The sequence below is a fragment of the Carassius gibelio genome, chromosome A1 (genome assembly GCF_023724105.1).
Source record: "Carassius gibelio isolate Cgi1373 ecotype wild population from Czech Republic chromosome A1, carGib1.2-hapl.c, whole genome shotgun sequence".
Classification (NCBI taxonomy): Eukaryota; Metazoa; Chordata; class Actinopteri; order Cypriniformes; family Cyprinidae; genus Carassius; species Carassius gibelio.
Genome location: NC_068371.1, coordinates 4,130,924 through 4,150,104, shown reverse-complemented (window position 1 = coordinate 4,150,104; position 19,181 = coordinate 4,130,924). Strand labels below are relative to the sequence as shown.

General features: G+C 36.1%; 2 protein-coding genes across 3 annotated transcripts in view; one reads left to right on the top strand and one right to left on the bottom strand.

The window, feature by feature from the left end:
- The window catches only part of LOC127960636 (testican-3), a 30,079-nt gene extending 25,691 nt beyond the window's left edge, over positions 1 to 4,388 (top strand). Inside the window, exons 10-11 of one of the 2 annotated variants that reach the window (XM_052559935.1) lie at positions 890 to 1,027; positions 3,054 to 4,388. In XM_052559935.1, the coding sequence (XP_052415895.1) occupies positions 890 to 1,027; positions 3,054 to 3,199 (284 nt within the window). In that variant the 3' untranslated portion in view covers positions 3,200 to 4,388. Of the gene's footprint in view, positions 1 to 889; positions 1,037 to 3,053 lie in introns of both variants that reach the window. The other variant, XM_052559934.1, reaches the window with a different exon arrangement.
- A 6,025-nt stretch (positions 4,389 to 10,413) lies between these two features.
- The window catches only part of LOC127960470 (dorsal-ventral patterning tolloid-like protein 1), a 42,707-nt gene continuing 33,939 nt past the window's right edge, over positions 10,414 to 19,181 (bottom strand). Inside the window, exons 18-22 of the mRNA XM_052559933.1 lie at positions 17,708 to 17,833; positions 15,009 to 15,136; positions 13,658 to 13,871; positions 13,080 to 13,330; positions 10,414 to 13,003 (exon numbers count right to left, since the gene is read on the bottom strand). Coding sequence (XP_052415893.1) covers positions 12,869 to 13,003; positions 13,080 to 13,330; positions 13,658 to 13,871; positions 15,009 to 15,136; positions 17,708 to 17,833 — 854 coding nt within the window. The 3' untranslated portion in view covers positions 10,414 to 12,868. The remainder of the gene's footprint in view (positions 13,004 to 13,079; positions 13,331 to 13,657; positions 13,872 to 15,008; positions 15,137 to 17,707; positions 17,834 to 19,181) is intronic.

Genomic DNA, 19,181 nt, shown 5'->3' with positions numbered 1-19,181 from the left:
GCATAAGACACTTCTCACCTGAAACCACACTGAATATAGGTTAAGTTAGTCATATTTTACAATTTGTATTTACATGCAGGAATTTAATGGGTATTTTTTATTATTTATATTAACTATATTATATATATAATTCTTACCCAAAACACAAAAAGTTACCTTTTTCAGTAAAAGTCCAGTCAGTAGTCTACATCATATTTGTAGATGATTTTGAAACATATACTTTGAAATAACCAAATAGCAATCCCATCACTATACCATAAAAAATCAAATCTGTCACCCAGACATCCTAAACAATAACACACTATGAGCATCAGCTATAAACACCAAACTTACAAAGTTACACATTTTGTAACACCATTTTCATATAGAAAGCACTTGAATTTAATAACCATCTCAATGTCAACACAATCTGAACACAGTTACAGAACAAGCAAGGTGTCAAACAGAGGAAAGCCAATATTAATTCTATTAAAGCTGGAAATCACTCAGAGTTTCTGTCCCTCTCTCTGAAGGTCATGTGTTTAATTTGAGCAAGGGAATGAGATGAGGAGAAATTGGACATGAACAGATGGATATTTTTAACTACTGTTTCTCCCCTGAGTGGAAAGCACAGTGACTGCTCTATGGCCTCTGGCACTAAATTATAAAAAGACAAAAAAAAAAAAAGATTTACTATGGTTATTCTGTTTGAAACACGATTAATGTGTGTGAGAGACACAGAGAGAGAGAGAGGACAGTTACATTCTCTGACATTAAATATATCATCTCCCTATCTGTTTGAGTGTGTATAATCTTGTCTGTGATGCAGTGTTTCCTGACGTTAGGATTGATGCTAATGTGTGTGTGTGTGTGTGTGTGTGTGTGTGTGTGTGTGTGTGTGTGTGTGTAGGTCCGTACACCCCCTCCTGTGATGAGGATGGCTTCTATAGGCCTCAGCAGTGTCACAGAAGCAGGGGTCAGTGCTGGTGTGTGGATCGCAATGGAATTGAGATTGTGGGGTCTCTTACCCATGGGCCTGCTGACTGTGGTAAGAGGGGTGCGTCCTACTGTACATTACCTCAGATCTTTTGATTCATTATCTAGATCAAGAGAAAAAAGTGAAGTAATGTGTTTAATCTGTAACATGTCGGGGTGCAATGACATGGAACTTGTGTTGGTGTGATATCTTTCAACTGGAATGGCTAATGAAGTAGGTAATAAACTAAAAAGTTGATGCAAAATAGATTAAATTAAAAAAAAAATTATATGATTTACTGTACAAGTATTGTGTATTTAAAGTACTGCAGGTATTTTAACTATCCAAGCATACTTGTGAAATCACTTGGATTCGCAGAGGATTAGTTCTTTTGTTCAATAATGAATCCTTTGATTTTGTGAATCTGAACTGTTTTAACTTTTAACTTGACCAAAAAGTGGGGTAACACTTTATAATAACTGCACACTATTAATAATTAAGCATTAGTAAACAGATAATTCATAATTTATAAAGCATTAATAGACAGTAATAAGCAGTTTATAAACACATATATAAATGCTTTATTCTTGATTTAAAAGCATATCTATAATGTGTTTAATAATTGTATTTTCATATTTTATTCATGATCAGTTTATCATTTCTCAATGAAGTATAGCATTATTTACAAACCAGTTATTTAGGAGTTGCCAGTGATTCATAAGATCACAAGAAATGTAGTAAATTCAGCTAGTTATAAAGCATTTAGTAGTGGTCAGTTAACCATTTATGTGAGCTCATCTAAAGTGAGGACTAGTTATGCCTTGTAAAGCATTTATAAAGGATATTTAAAGGCTCAGTTATCTTCTAAACAAAAAATGGAAACAAACACAACACAGTGATGCAGAACATAGAAATATTAACAGCCTTTAAATCTCATTTGTAAAAGCTTTACAAGGCATAAATAGTCCTCACTTTAGATGAGCTCACAAAAATAGTTAACTAACAACTGCATATGTTTTATAACTACCTGAATTAACCCTGAATTACAGTAGAAATACATGTTAATAAACCATTTATTAACACTATAAGTAACTATTACTGTATGTCTGAATAAAAACATGTACGAATGCACATTTAAATAGTTTATTAATAATTTACTTACAATTTCTAAGTGATCTTATGAACCACTGACAACTCCTTAATAACTGGTGTGTAAATAATGCTATACTTAATTTAGAAATGACTAATTGATCATTAATAAAGTATGAAAAAAACAATTATTAAATACATTATAGATATGCTTTTAAATCAGGTATAAAACATTTATATCTGTATTTATAAACTGTTTATAAATTTCTATTAATGCTTTATAAATGATGAATTAACTGTTTCCTAATGCTTAACTAATTATTAATAGCATGCAGTTATTATAAAGTGTTACCAAAAGTGAGATGCTGAAAGAAAATCAGTGAGATGTGGCACAACAGCCAAAGAAGTCTATCTGACCTCAATTACACACATGAAACAAAAGAATGTGTCTTTTGATCAAAATGAGTGTGTAAAGCTTGAAAAAAGCCATGACGAGTCCAGCTCTAATGTACTGTGTATGAGTACAAGCTTAGACACATTAAACATTAGTTCTGCACTACCATTTAAAAGTTTGGGGTCAGTAAGATTACTGTGAAATATTATTAATATTTAAAATAACTTGTTGTGTATTTTAATACTTTTAAATGCTATTTATTCAAAACTGCATTTTCAGCATCATTACTCCAGTCTCCAGTGTCACATGATCTTCAGAAATTATTCTAATATGCTGATTTGCTGCTCAAGAAACATTTCTGATTGCTATCAATGTTGAAAACTGAATATTTTTGAGGATAAAGAATTTTTTGATAACTCTTTGATAATCTGTAAAATTATAAATGTCTTTATTGTCACATTTATTTAAATAAATGCATCATTTCTAAATAAAAGTATCTCTTTAAAAAACGTGCTCGCCCCAAACTTCATTCTCAAAAAAGAAAAAAAAAACAGCAAAGAGATGTGTTACTCTTAAGTCAAGAAATCAAAATGAAAGAAACTGTTTCTCTTTCAGCTGTGGAGTCTTCTGGAGATTTTGGCAGCGGTGACGCTCTGCTCTCAGATGATGAGGATGGTGATGTTGTAAATGATGAAGAAGAGATGGGAGATGATGATGATGAATATGAACAAGTTGATGATGAATATGGGTACCTGTCATAATCCGTTTTCCGCTGTCTTTTTTTAAATATATATATAATTATTTTAAGACATTTAAAAACAAGGAACCAAATAATAAAAATAGATAAATAAACCGACTTTGATTTGGTTGTAAAGCAGGTTTCTAGGTGGCCTCAGCAGAGTGCAGTACTAACATTACTTAAAAGTTCATCTACCCCTGTGCTGTATAACATTTGAGCAAAATTTATACTAGTACTCAGTAACCACCTTTCATTTTTATAACATCTTATATTCATCCAAAGCGAATAAGTATATAGACATAACTAGAAGATTATTGAGGGTTAAATGTTTGCACTTATAAACATGCGTATGAAATACATGTGAACACATGATGTCATGAGGACTTTACATCGTCTAGAATGTGATTTTACAGTCATGCCTTTAGGGGTTAACGTCGATATTCATGGCTCTTTACGTTTCTTTTTTTTAATCAGCAGAATGATAATTAAAATGACAGATAAACTATTAAAATGTATCTGTAATTGTATGTTAGAATGGACATTCTAGAAGAAACGGTTAAGACAAGGCCTGTAGTGACCACACGTCAGACACCCAGTAACACAGATGTGACTGTTAAGAGAGGACAGAGTCATGCTGTTTACAGAGGCTTAGACACACGCACACACACTTATCTTGTGAACACTTTGGCAGGCTTTGGGCATTAGGTGCCTTTGACACAACACGGGGAAGAGGTCTGGGGAAAAAAAGAGAGAAGGAGCTATTTAGTGTTAGAATGTAGAACTTGACTGGCATATGAATCTAAAAAAGGTTTTTGCATCACGTTCTTTGTTGTTTTGGTCAAATGCCAGAAATGGAACATGATTAGTTATTTTGCATATGTTACTGTAGATGACAAATCATATGATAGATGCTGCTGCTGTCATTTATTCTCCTCGTCTCTCTCAGTGCTTTTGCATTTTCTGTCAGATTTGTTTTCATAATGTGCATATGAAAATATAAAGTTCCTTCTATGGACATTGTGGTGTTTTCTTTTTAAAAAATGAAAAAGGTCATTTGGTCGAATGAGTTTGATCATCAGTTGCAGAGGTCAAAGGAACCACCTTTATCAGTGTTGTCCAGCTGTTGTCATAGAGATAACACATTTTGGTTTGTTTGTTTTTTACAGTATATATATAATTTGCTCAAATAAAGTTACAAAGACTAAAAAATAGTTTTTGGTATTATAATTGTGTGTGTGTGTGAGTGAGAGACCGATGCGTCTAGTCTGGTCAGTGCTGAATTATGTATAAATGCAATTTTTAATATTTGATATGCCACAATTTCTCATCTGTACACACACACGTAAAATGGGGCGTCTGCGAGGATGAACACTTATTTAATCATTAAAACACAATCATGTTCCTGTCAACTAATGTATGTGTGTCTGGAACACAAATACACTGTAGTTAATTAAATAATTAAAATGCATAACCATAATTCAATTAAAATATGATGCAAAGAGGAATCAATGGTTTGGAAAGTGCTAGAATGCATACTAAATATGTTTGCATATCGTACTGTGCATGTGTGTAATGAAAGGCTGTGTGAGTGTGTGTCTGTCCACAGCTCTGTACAAGGAACCAACTGGATAAACAAGAAGCGTTTTCATTCAACAGCTTTTCCTCTTCCGGTCATAGAAAATCACACTACTGCTGGCTTTGGATTAAAGTCACACAGACACACACACACACACACACACACAAAGAATCCAGAATGCAAATACAGTGTGGTTTGAATGCAAAGAGAGCCTACAGTAGAGAACACAAAAATATTATGAATTTCCATAAATATATATAAGATTTGCAAGCAGTTCTTAAAAACAAAACACAAACGGTTATTACAGGTGACAGTGATCATCAGTTTTATCATGTTTTCAAGATTACAAGATCCGTTTTCCTCGTAATCTCACAGAGACGGAGGCTTCAGAAATTCTCTTACATAATCTGCCAAATTAGAAAAGGGTCAGCCTAAAACCACTTAAAATACAAAACAACATCAAGACCCATTTCATTTCCCTGGAACATACACAAGGCTGTGATCTAAATGAATGTTTTACTGCAGTTCAGACTGTTCAGAGGAGGACTATTCGATTATATATTGTGTAGTTCAGGGAATGGTTCACCTAAAAATGGAAAATCTGTCTATTTAATCAAAGTCTTGTTGTTTCAAACCTGCATGCTATTTTTTTTTTCATCAAAACCGAAAAGTACAATTGTTTACATTTTACATGTCAACTTATAAGCATATATTTTCTTTACTGATATAATGTGAATACACCAAACTATCAAGATCTGCTTTTTACCTTAAAATGTACTGTTAAGCACTATAATACACACACACACAAAAAAACACATGATGAATCAGATGTCATTCTAGGTTGCATGTCCATAAAACATGGCCAGTGAATAGTCAAACACATGAACACTATAGCAAATGACACTAAAATAATGCAATTAAGTTTATCACTAAATAATGTACATTCAATGTACCTAATGTACAAACCCGATTCCAAAAAAGTTTGGACACTGTACAAATTGTGAATAAAAACATAATGCAGTGATGTGGAAGTTTCAAATTTCAGCATTTTATTCAGAATACAACATAGATGACATATCAAATGTTTAAACTGAGAAAATGTGTCATTTCAAGGGAAAAATAAGTAGATTTTAAATTTGATGGCATCAACACATCTCAAAAAAGTTGGGATAAGGCCATGTTTACCGCTGTGTGGCATCCCCTCTTCTTTTTATAACAGTCTGCAAACGTCTGGGGACTGAGGAGACAAGTTGCTCAAGTTTAGGAATAGGAATGTTGTCCCATTCTTGTCTAATACAGGGTTCTAGTTGCTCAACTGTCTTAGGTCTTCTTTGTCACATCTTCCTCTTTATGATGCACCAAATGTTTTCTGTGGGTGAAAGATCTGGACTGTAGGCTGGCCATTTCAGTACCCGGATCCTTCTTCTACACAGCCATGATGTTGTTTAGTCCTGATGACATAGCCCCTCAGTTTTCCCCAATTTTGATTTGTCTGACCACAGAACTGTTTTTAACTTTGCCACAGTCCATTTTAAATGAGCCTTGGCCCAGAGAAAACGCCTGCACTTCTGGATCATGTTTAGAAGATTCATAAAATATGAAAATTAAGCACTGTTCTGTACACTTCTGCTGTAAACTTTATCTTCACATTTCATTTCTACAGCAGGATTAGAAGAGGAAGAAACATTTCCCCCATCCTTGCTCTCTCTCTGACTCTTTGTCTCTGTCCTTTCCTCCAATTTAATGTGAAAATCATTAGCTTCGATCAATGGCTGTTCCACCTCCCTTATCTCATGTGGAGCAAGCTGGCGGATTCTTTTCTGCCCATATCAGCGTTCAAGAAGCCCATTAAAATGAAGTGGTCACATGGTCAACACACCTCTTCTCCGCTGCTCATCGATTCATATTTCTGTTATTATTGCTCTGTGCCGTTTTTATCAGAACGGTTTTAAATGGGTTTTTTACACAAGCACAGATTTTACTGTAAATGTAAAATACTGTCCGTAACCTTCCCTAAGGGTCATATTGATCTATTTGTGTGAGTGTGTGTGTGAGTCTGCAGTTCTCAGTAGAAAACTGATGGAGGTGGAATTGCATTGGCTAATAAACTATGTCTAGCATCGCTTAGCAACCAGAGCAAATAGAAAAGCAGGGAAAGTTATAGTTTGTAACTACTTGATGGCACAGTTTAAGCTGATGCCACTTTGTCCAATTCTGAGTCTTTAAAAAGAGAGAAAAACACCGCACTGAATCTTTCTTTTTTTTTTACAAAACCTTATTGCATCAGGCACACATCACAAAGACCACTTGAGCAACTATATCTGCATTTAAAGTTGATTTAGATGTTAAATGGGTTTCATTATACAAATTTGCCAGTCCATCAAGGATATGCATCATTAATAACTGAATTGGGAATGTTTTTAAAATGACATTTATAGTGCCCAAACTGAACTCTGGTAGCAACCAAGATTCATAATTGTGAATAAAAGTTGAATTTAAGGAATAAAATTAAACTTGTACACTGTAACAACTGGAAGTGTAGTTTTTTTTCGTATTTTGTTAATTCCAGAAACAGTAGATTATATTGGAGTTATAAAATACCACCTAGAGAAATTATATGTGTGTGTGTGTGTTTTAGTTCGAAATAATAATTTAATTATTATTAACATAATTAACAATTATATTCTTGCAAAACTTAATGTGTTTAATCAAACTCCTCTGTGAATTGTCAATCAAATCTTCTTGTTATTCTGATTAAAATTTCAATTCAACATTCTATATGTGATATAGCCAATTCAGTTCAATTCAATTCACAATCATGAACCGAAAGGTAGTTGTTAAATTTAAAATTGTGCCTTACAAAATTGAAACCCATTTCATAATCCTATCAAAATACTCTCATTTTTGGGGAAAAACAATCAATGTGCGTGTTTCCTGGAATTATTGTGGGTGATTGTGTGGGAATAATGGGGCTTTCCAGTTAGCTGAGAGCTGGGTGATAAAAGGCTTTTACTGGCAGACAAAAAGAGTGTAATGATCATCATCATGATTAAAAAGAGGAAGGTGTTCAAAGACAGAGAGAGAGAGAGAGAGGAGTGACGAAGATGACGAAAGCAGAGATCTAGTTTTCCCCTGAAACTGTTGTTTATGTGTGTGTGTGTGTGCATGTGTGTGTGTGTTTGCACAGATCAATGCAACTCATCCACTTAAATCTCCTGATCCATTCATCAATACAAACTAATGAAACAACCAGACACAGACGGACACAAATAGAGAGATGTGGGAGAAAATGAAAATTAGAAAGAAATACTGGAGAAAAGTAACTATTGCTATTTTTACATATATATATATATATATATATATATATATATATATATATATATATATATATTTATATAACATAGCATTAAAACTATGACATGTAGCTAGATGTTAAACCTCATGCCACTGAATGAGCATCTACAGTCTTTGGTTAGAAACAGCTCTAACTGTTATACAGTAATATCAAGAGCGCTATTGGAGTTAACTATTCAATAAACAAGTTAATAACAACTTACATTTCAAGCCAGTTATTTTGACAACGAAAATAGTTCTGAACTAATGTCTCCAAGGAACACACAACAGCGACGACTGGTTTCTGAGCGAGTCAGAATCTGTTAAGTCAATGATTCAGTGTCACTCCACAACATCTACAGGAGTAACAATGGCCCTGTCCCAAATGTACTTTCCATGGTGATTATGTAAATACAAGTATGGCAAAACTAGTGCAAGATGTGCATTTGCGGTAAACTTTAAAAAAATTTTTTTTTTTTTTTATTGTTTCACTACATAAGACCCTTATTCCTCGGCTGGGATCATGTAGAGCCTTTTGAAGCTGCTCTGAAACTGCAATTTGGACTTTCAGTCTATTGGTCTCCACTGAAGTACATTATATGGAGAAAAATCCTGGAATATTTTCCTCTATTCGCCCTGCGAGCTACACAGTCTACTTCTACCCAGCAGTCAAAGCGACCTTACTTCACGAAAGTGCGGACCCAGAGGCCGACCGTAAAGGTTTAGGGTGCCATTTGGGACAGGGCAAATATAACCTGCAGTAGGTCACTGAAAAACACAACACTGCCAAAACGGAATGATAGAAACAGCTGTGACTGAACAAGACATAACTTTATAAATCCGAATCAACTGAACCCACTAAAAACTGCACGCCTGCTGGTCTCACTCAAAACACATTTTACAATCATCAAGAGCCAATGTGTGAGGTTTGTTTAATACATGTTATTTGGAGTATTAATTAGCCTACTTAAAATCTTGTTTTGTGTATTTTATTGAGGGCTTGACTAATCAGGCCAATAAGAAACAACTAGGCCTAGTATTCATTTTTGTATTACCCTTTTTATTATATAACGTGTAATTAAAAATGCCTACATTATAAAATTTGTCATATAGATCAATTTAATTTTAAAGTAGCCCTTATAAGTGGGACAGAAAGCCAAGCATCACAAAACCCTTCAGAATGATGCTTACTTACTCTAGTCCTGTGCCTTAATTTATATATTTTATAACCCAATATTTTTTGGGTCAAAGTAACTGCATATTAAAAAAAGAAATTATTGATCAATCATTAATATTGTCTACAGTGGCTCTGCATTATTAAAAACAACAAATGGGAGTCTTTTCTGAAATGGTCTGTTGGCACCAATCTAAAGACACCTTATTAGAGCTGAGGGAAAATCCAATTAAAATCCCAATGTTATCTCTGTGCAATTACCCAGAAAAAAATGAGGGTGAGAGAGAAAGGAAGAATCCTCAAGACAACAAACGCAATCCAAACAAAACATAAAAAAAAAACTTACACTTGACCTGAGGTCTAAATGCTCAGAATTCATTTCCAGCCCAGACCAAGCTCACCTGAAGACACAAATACACACTCGACAGAGTTTGCGAACTCCATCTGTTCCAGCGTGACCTCGTGTTGATGTTAAAGAGCGTGCTGCCATCTGGTGCTAGTTCTCTGATATTACTATCAGCAGGCATTTGAACTATTATTAATACAGGCTTCATGATATATGTTGTAATTTACCTGGGGAAACTACTTTTTAAAGTAAAAAAAAAAAAAAAAAAGACAACTGTTTAGCAATGTTTTGTTACTATTTTTTCATGAAGACATTGGATCCCAAAACGTAGATAGATAGATAGATAGATAGATAGATAGCTAGATAGATAGATAGATAGATAGATAGATAGATAGATAGATAGATAGATAGATAGATAGATAGATAGATAGATAGATAGATAGATAGATAGATAGATAGATAGATAGATAGATAGATAGATAGATAGTATTATTACAAAATGATACAATCACTGTGCATTTGTGTCAAAGATCTATAGTGATACCTAGACATGTTCATGTTCATTTACTTTTGACTTTTAAATATAATGATTGGATACTTTGTTCAACACTGGGCAACATAAAAACTTATTTAAAAAAATACAGAACATACCTTTTTAATGGTTGCCAAGTAATTACCTATTTAAAAGAAGCCTTTAAAAAAAAACATTTCTTATCCACTTACAAGAAGTGCAGAGAGCACACTATTAATGTTTCTACTGTACAAGAAGAACACAAGAGGAAGAGAAAGAATAAACAAGACTGCATGTTTAACTGACCTGACATGAGTTTAATCACTTGAGAGTGAAGAGTCAACATTAGGCTGATGATAAAACAGGTGAATATATCATGATTCACATTGTCATATATGTCATAGTTCTCACCTAGAGTGGAATCAACAGGAGCTTGGCACATACAGAAATATTCACGAGTCAGAACAGAGTCACATGACATGTGCTGTGTAACACACAGACCAAAAGATGCACACATATGCCACAGTCTTACTGCTGACTTTAAAGCATTCAAATTAATGTAACATTAGTTTGTGTTTGTGTGCACACATGATCGTGTGTAAGCATTTATGCAGACAAGTGTGCGTTTGTTTGTGTAACTGGACAGAAGGGGACGGCTTCAGGTCAGTGCATTTCAATTTATTTTTTAACACAAAGTTTCAAGTTCTTTAAACTTAATATCAAATAAAATATTATAATTTGAAAAAAATATATTTACAGAAACATCATGTGCAAGAATGTACATTTTGGTTCTAAGGCAATAATTGTTCCTCGTCAACACCAGTGCTGTCAATGCTGTGAGTATTTTGTTAATGTTCTATCTGTGTTGATGAGCAACATTATTTCAACGTTGCCTCTCCACTGCACCAATGCATTCACTGAATGGCTGCAGCATTGCCTTGTGGGACCTGTCATTGACATTGAATAGCACCGTAAGAAATCCCTTAACCAGTGACTTTGCTTTGTTTCCAAGCAGAGAAAACCTGTCATTGGGAAAATAGCAACAGAGAACATTCCCTTCAGCTTCATTGGTATTTCATTTCCATGTTTGCTGAGCACACAGTTCCACAGTCTTTCTGTGTTAAGTGCATATAAAGCACACAGGGTTGAGATGGTTGTAGTCCGTTGTCACAGCTGTAACAGACATCTTACGCAAGGCTTTATGACATCATTTCCTGTTCACATCATGTTCATTGTTCACTTCTTCAGGAGGCGTTACTGGAAGAGTAAGAAAGATTTCTTCTACAGACAAATTAGATAATATTCTATCAGTTTTCTCCCTCACACACACATACACACACACAAATGTAATTTAAACTCAAACAACTTCACAAGGTTTCTGCAACTCATCAGAAGGCCCAGATGGAATCTGCAAATTTTTACATATTATAATAAATAATGCATGGAAATCTGCAGAATTGAATTAGAGTCTGATTATCTGAAATTATGCAAAATGTGAACACAAAAGGCATGAATGCTGCAATGCAGATTCCTTGGGGGCCTGCTCATGCATGAAGCACAAGACACTGGGTCTCATTCACTCAAAATTGCTGGGATTATTTTGTATTTGTACATCCAGGGGAAAAGTTTCCGCCTAATTCATGAGCATAAATACATTAATTTGTTCTTAACTGACTATTATTGAACGAGTGTGTTGAGGTTGTTTGCATAAAACATGGCAAATCCATCTCAACATAAGTGTGTTCCACACAGCCTTACATTTCACAGATCTCAATCTCGAAAGAGGCTGTACATACACGTATTTGCACTGAGAAACATCGTAGCTTGAGCTATAATGCTGCTTTTCACTATATATGATGAAACATCTATTCATCCTAACACGATTATAAGGCCACCCAGAGCATGTGATTTACCTTCAGACGTGTGGTTTCTCATCAATTTAGAATATGTTTTAGTATGAAAATTATTGGAAATCATAATTTGTATGCAGATTTCACACACTTATTCATATGGACGCATGATTTCTGAATAAGACCCATTGCCTCAAAACAGCTTGGCGTAAAATTGTTATGTTCATCACTGCAAACATAAACAATGGGCTACATATATGTAAGGAAGCTTATTGTTAAATACGGCTACATATTTACTTTTGCACTTTCAACAGAAAGAAAAAAAAATAAAAAATTCCATAAAGTTACCAGAATAACTGTAAAATTACAACCAGATTTAAAAACATTTGAATGAGTTCAGGCTGGTATTTGAAGGCCTCTCTCTCTCTCAGACACACACATCCACAACCACGCGCACACACACACACACATTTTAGTTGAGGTACAGTGTGGTGTGCCATAAGCAGCCAAACTGCTCATGCTGTCATGAATATCATGCACACACACACACACACAAATTCAATAGCAGTTCCTTGTTGTCTTATTGTCATTGTCTTAGTTTCAGTGTGCAACTCAATATATAACTGGCTTATCTGAAGAACGGAGAACCAACAAAATGTTTTTACGTCTGAGTTTGTTTTTTCCAGGGGTTGATTTGCTTCATCAGTCCAGTCAGAGAGTGCAGGACACCACTCCAGTGGGCGGAGCTATCCCACACATAAGAGCAGCTGATTGGTGTTTAGGATCAAAATGACAGCACTTCCTTAGTGGCTGAACATAGAGTCAAATCCAATGCAGGAGTCTGTTTCTCCTTGTAGTAACATTGCACTCCTGTGCTCAGTCTCTCTCAGTCAGGGAGATGTTACTTGTGTGTGTGTAGCGCTTCCTGAAACTTTGTGCTAGTGTAGCGGATATGGAAGCCTTTCTTACTGATTGTGTCATCAGAGTGGAAATGGATCAACACGGCCTCACCAGCAGAGTAAAGCTCCTCATGAGGCTAAACAGAGAGAGAAAGAGGTCAGTTGCAAGATACAAGAAAATCCTCGACTCACACATGAACACACTGCTCGTACCCCAGATCCACAAAAGCGTCCGAGTCTGTGCGCTCCGGTGTCGTAGCCATCGTAAAGTTCGATGTAGTCGTACCCGCAGTCAGCCTCCTCCTCTACCTCAAAGGTGGTGAAGGTGAGCTCGATGCCGTAACCCGACTCTGCCGTTATGAGCCACTCACAGTCGGCATGGCTTGGATAGTTATTATCCCCAAACTGAGCATGAGAATACAGGTTCTTCTGCCGTGCTTCTGCTTTCAGCCTGCCGCCACATTCTACACACACACATATACACTGATTAACTCAAATATAATGCCCCTTTACTCCATTGCAAAAAAGTTTTTTTGCTTAAGTCTTATCTTTTTTTAGGTGACTGTAATAAGCAACTGTAACCAGTGTGGGCGGAGCTTAGCAACAATTCAAATATGAAAAAGTATCACTTCAAAGGCTTCAGTAAACATGCAATGTAGTAATGATCCACTAGAGGGCTCTGTTAAACTGTGAGCATGACATAAGGATTGCTTCTAAGAGCACTTGGATCACATTTGACCCAATGCGCATTACACGAAACACATCAGATGCAGAAAAGGCAGGGAAGTTACCAGTGGAATGAGTGGCCTGAAAGCCTTTCCGTTGCACTGAGGCATCGGAGATGAACCGCAGGTACATTCGGTTGCTCGTGGAAATGAGCGCCTCTGGAATCTTACTGCCACACAGGCGGCTCAGGATGGGCGTCTTGTCCGAGTCACCGTCAAAAGCCTCCAGGTGATCATATGCACATTCCTGGTGCTGCTCAATCTCAAACTCATTAAAAGACTAGTTACAGAAAGACACAACAGAGGAAAAATCTGTTAGAAAAAACCGTCACTGACACATCAGTTCAACAGTAAGAAAAGTCTCTCTTCTCTGACCTCCTCTGCTAATAGCTGACATATTTAAGGAGCATGTCAAATAAAATCTAAACAGACAAACATCCGCATCACTTTTTCCACAAAAATATTAAGCGGCACAGCTGTCTCTGTTTTGAATTTTAAATCATGAGCATAAGAGACTTGGAAGCATTGATCAAATTCAGCAAAATATTGAATAAACAAACATGCAAAGGGTCAGGATGTGTGAATGATGGGGGTTTCAAATCTGCAAACATCTGTAGAGCTTTCTGAAAGAATAGGTTCCTTGTGTAGCTGCTCAGGGGTGTTTGCCAAGATGTCTTGTTGTGTTAAACTGGGCTGTGTTGGAGCATCCGCAAATCCCTGAAGCACTGCATGAGTCTGAATTACATGTTTTAAAGTTGTACCTTCAGTGCTTACAACACTATACTTACGTAAAAAGCCAGCTGTTGCGGCTACACAGAGAAAAAGCAACTCTTCAACTCTTCAAACATTAATGCCAAAACTATATATTCATTCTAATGGACCCTAAAACAATCAATCCCCAAAACTACCTCATCCAAACAAACAATAAAATTCTCCTTCTTGCTCTCTGAGAGATGAGGGCCATTTAGAATCACTTTAGATCTAAAAAGACGACTCAGAAGGGAGGGAGGGAGGGAACACAGAGGGAGATTTTAAGGTCACCCTGCCATAACTAACTTTTAACATGTTTGTTAATATGTTCCAATCCTAACTGTGAATTGAAATATGAGCTGAAGGACACAACTGCTCAAGCCTTATTAATGTGATTTATTAGATGTCCCGGCTAACTTGTATCTTGTGCGTGTTTGTGAGAACTTGTACTGTATGTGTCTATGTAATATAAGCGAGGGAGGTTTTGTTTGTTTATGTGTGACGCAAGATTATTTGCCTTTGAAGGTGAGAGGAACACAATAGGATTACATGCGCTCGGGTCGGTGTCTTGTGTGCTTGTTTTGTGAGAAGTTTGTGAGTGTATGTGTTAAAGTAAAGGTTGTTTAGCACATGCAAACATAAAGCAGAGAATTATATAAAGACTCACAATCTTGACCCGGTGGCCCGGGGTGGCGCTGATGTCCCACGTGCACTCCTTCCTGCTGGGGTATTTGTCAGGCCAGTTCGGACTGCTGATGGTTCCACTCGTGCTGTGGATCTTGTGCTCACACTCGGCTGATAAACAAAGTTTGGGATGAAGAGGGTAAAGCTCATTAGAAACAGTGATGCAGCACAATAATAACATATGAGTGATACCGTTTAGATAAACTTCAATACTTGACATAATTCTTTAGCAGCACTGATGGACCCTTTTTATATTTTATATATATATACATATATATATATACATATATATATATATATATATATATATATATATATATATATATATATATATATTAGGGGTGTAACGGTTCACAAAATTCACGGTTCGGTTCGATACGATACACTGATGTCACGGTTCGGTTCGGTTCGGTTCGATACGTTTTAGATACAGCAAAATGTAAAAACATCTCAACTTTTCAGAATGCCGCAAGCGCACCGCGGGTCATGTGACAAGAACCAACCAATCAGCTTCATCCTTTCCCGTAACAACGTTGAGAGCTCAGCCAAGATGAAGGATCAGCTGATCATAGTTGTATATGGATTGCAATTTTGAAATAAATTTAGTAGCAGAGCTACTGCAAGCGATTTTTAGAGCTGCAAATCCATTTATCCTTCGCTGAAATTTCCGCGTCTCATGGAGAGAGCACGTCATTGTTGCTTAGCAAAGACAGACGCCTCATGAGCGCTTCTGCCCGAGCGCTTTGGAAAGGAGGAGAAAGACATACCGTTGCTTTTTTATCCACCACTCTCTTGCCATCACCATTATAGCTTAAAGGGAATCCAAAGTGCACCCAAACACCAGACCTGTTGGTTATTGGAGGATCTTCTCATTTCTAGTCTGTTAAACGCATTGGCTATTTTGCAACGAGCCTTCAGCGCGTACTGAGTGAGCGAGCGCCTGCTGAGTAGCCTAACATAAACATATAAGATGGTGTTTTTTTCTTCTTCGGGAGTGTCAGGGGCGTTGCCTGTTACGTTGTTTGGGTTATTGGGCTACCTTGTTGAACGCATATCATTATATTTCTCTCTCTCTCTTTTTTTTTTTTTTTTTCAAATATAATTAAATACTCCAACGAACCGTTCGGTATACATAATGCGTACCGCGTACCGAACCGAAAGCGTCGTACCGAACGGTTCAATACGAATACGCGTATCGTTACACCCCTAATATATATATATATATATATATATATATATATATATATATATATATATATATATATAGTCAAATGTGGTATCAGAGTTCTGGACCCCACTGTCGCATGAACAGTAGTACCACCATCACACTACACACACACACACACCAACACACATGAGCACTAAGTCTTGTTAAGCCTCTCGAAATTAGGTCAGTGTGCATTAGTGAACAACGGTATTTACAGTGTTCTGCCTCTAGTGTTACACATGCTTCTCAATCAATGTGTAAATGCTTTAAATGCTGTTAGTTTGTGTGTGTTTAAGTTTGAATAGATAAAGTGACTTGAAAGGAGTTATTTGCGTGTTTATATCACCATTAATAGAATATTAGTATCACCATTAAAGGCGCAATATCCCAGATGGCTCTTGACTTTGTTAAACTGACAGTTTTGTGTAAATACACTAGTTATACTTGTATAATCAACTAGTAAAGCTGTAAAGCTGGTCTAGTGTTGCTACTGAGAGACTTTTAAGAGGTACACATCTTACGCTCGCGCATGCACAAAGAAAAATGAAAACAGAAGCAGGATTAAAAATATGATGCTGTGTGAAACTCCAGATGTTTAAAATCAAAGAGACAGAAAAGAGTGTGTGTGTGTGTGTGTGTGTGTTTATGTTTGTGTGTGTGTGTGTGTATTCCAGGATGCTGCCGGTTTAACTTCTTGACCCTGACTCTCAAGCTTAATGGGTAATATCTCTATCCTCCTCTCCTCAGGTCTTTTCAAAGAGAAAAACACACTCTGCTTTAAACTTTCCAAAGCCCACAAAATTTTTTAAAAGGCCTGCAGGTTAGAGCTGCACTGGAGTGCTTGTATGAAAGGCGAGGTTCAGTAGGAGACACTGCCATCTAAACGCTTCAACATGCAGAGATCTGAGGTCATCTGTTTTATAGTTTACTAAGTTTAGTCACATCATTCATTGTATTTCTAATGCACCTTTAAATATCAATCACACAAAGACACTGTTTTTAAATATTTTGTCTGTCGAAATTCTATCTGACCTCACTCGGACTCTATAAACAGGTTTGTTTTTCACTTCTGTGACTTTAAGAACTCTGTTTAAACAGTGCAACCTTTTCTTTGTTGTGCGCTGTACAGTAGGTTAGTTATCAGCTCTAGTGTAGTTTTATTTAAACAATAACTGGCCCATTCTTCATAACAAAATTTCTTCAAAGCCTGCATTACAGTATATTGTGTCAGGTTCAGAAAACAGTCCATGTTGAAGTGTTAGATTGAATTGAGTCCTCGTTGGAAAATCTTAAAAACTTCAGATCATTCTATAGTTGTAGTTTTTATTTGTGTGAGTTGTATGTTTTTGTTCGTCCTGAGCAGAATCTAGTATAAATCAACATGCTTACACATGCTAGATGCGCCACCACCAGATGACTACCCTCACTTATCCTCTTGTAGCCACTATTATTCTTTTGCGATTGCCTGTACATACCTTCTTTGCAGTCGTGTTTGTTCTCATGCAGAATAAAGCCGTTGCGGCACTGGCACACATAGCTCCCAATAGTGTTGATACACTCATGCTGGCATCCACCGTTATCTTTTGAACATTCATCTTTATCTGTAACAAAAAGAGAAGAAAGCAAAAAAAAAAAAAAAATTAGGAGCAGAAGACTACTGATTTTATATTTAAGAAGATCCTTAGTTTTAATATTTCCTCTGACTGAGACATACTTGCATAAGAGTTGATTTCAAGATAAATGTAACACTTTGCACTTTAGTGTAATGATAAATTCTGACATCTAGAGTCTGATTTTGGTTTTGTTTGGTTTTTATTTTCTGTAAAATGCAATTATATTAAGTGATCGAGGTTAAATGCCAAAATCCGTTCATTAGCCAAAAGAGATGGAGGAAAATCTTGAAAAGGACAGTAGGAAATGTCAAAAGAATCATAGGTAAAGGGACTGTCACTTTTATCTTTGATGTTTCACCACAAAAACCGGCCACAAAGCCATTTAACCCCATGCTGCATAAACTGAAACAGAGCGACACCAAATTTTAATTTAGCCACTGCCATTTTCTCTAGCACAAATGCCTTCAATTTATGTAAATTAGGCTAGTTATAGATGCATATATTAAAGATATATGCATATATTATAAACCATAATCTGATTTGCATAATTCCTGTAGTTAATTGGGCAAGAAAACAACACTCTTGCAAATGGGCACAACAACATAGCTCCTTTTCCCTTTTAAAACAGGAAAGACAGAATTGAATTATACTGAATGTTGTTGAGGAAGGGTTAAGTGATTAAGAAAAAGTGCTATCATATTTAGTATGTGTGTCAAATAAGTGTAAACTAAATGTCACTTAATGGTTGCATGTTCAGAAACAGATAATGATTCCTTATGTGGTTGTTTTTGTATTTTTGCTTATCCTTACACCCCTTCTGTCCCATGGGTCAAAAGCTGTTATTTCCATGGAAGTCTCAGGTTTAGCTAATTATCACTTCAACCACTGTTCAAAACCACCAGCATATTCATCATACAAACCCAAAGAATGACAGATGGAGAGAGAACTAAAGAGACCCAAGACTTTGTGGGTTACCGCACGTTTTTCATGATTAATGCTGTATTCAAAACACATCTTGGATTATTTCCTACTGTTACTGTGCACATGTGGTTTCTGTACAAAAGATCCTTTTTTTCATGAGAATTTAATGCTTGATCATAAAATTCCACAGTGGAGGAAATCAGAGGAATATTTGCGCCACTTAAAATCATTTTAAAGGTCCAGCGTATAAAAAAAATCCTGCTTTCTTTACTGTGCATATACAAGAAATTAATCAACTCTTTCACTGTTTCCAGTTCAGCGCTCTTATTCGGCTCAGTACACACTCACAGATTAGGAGTGTGTGGGAGAGCTCTGGGGACCTCTGTAAGTCTGTCAGCACTGGGCGAGCAAAAAA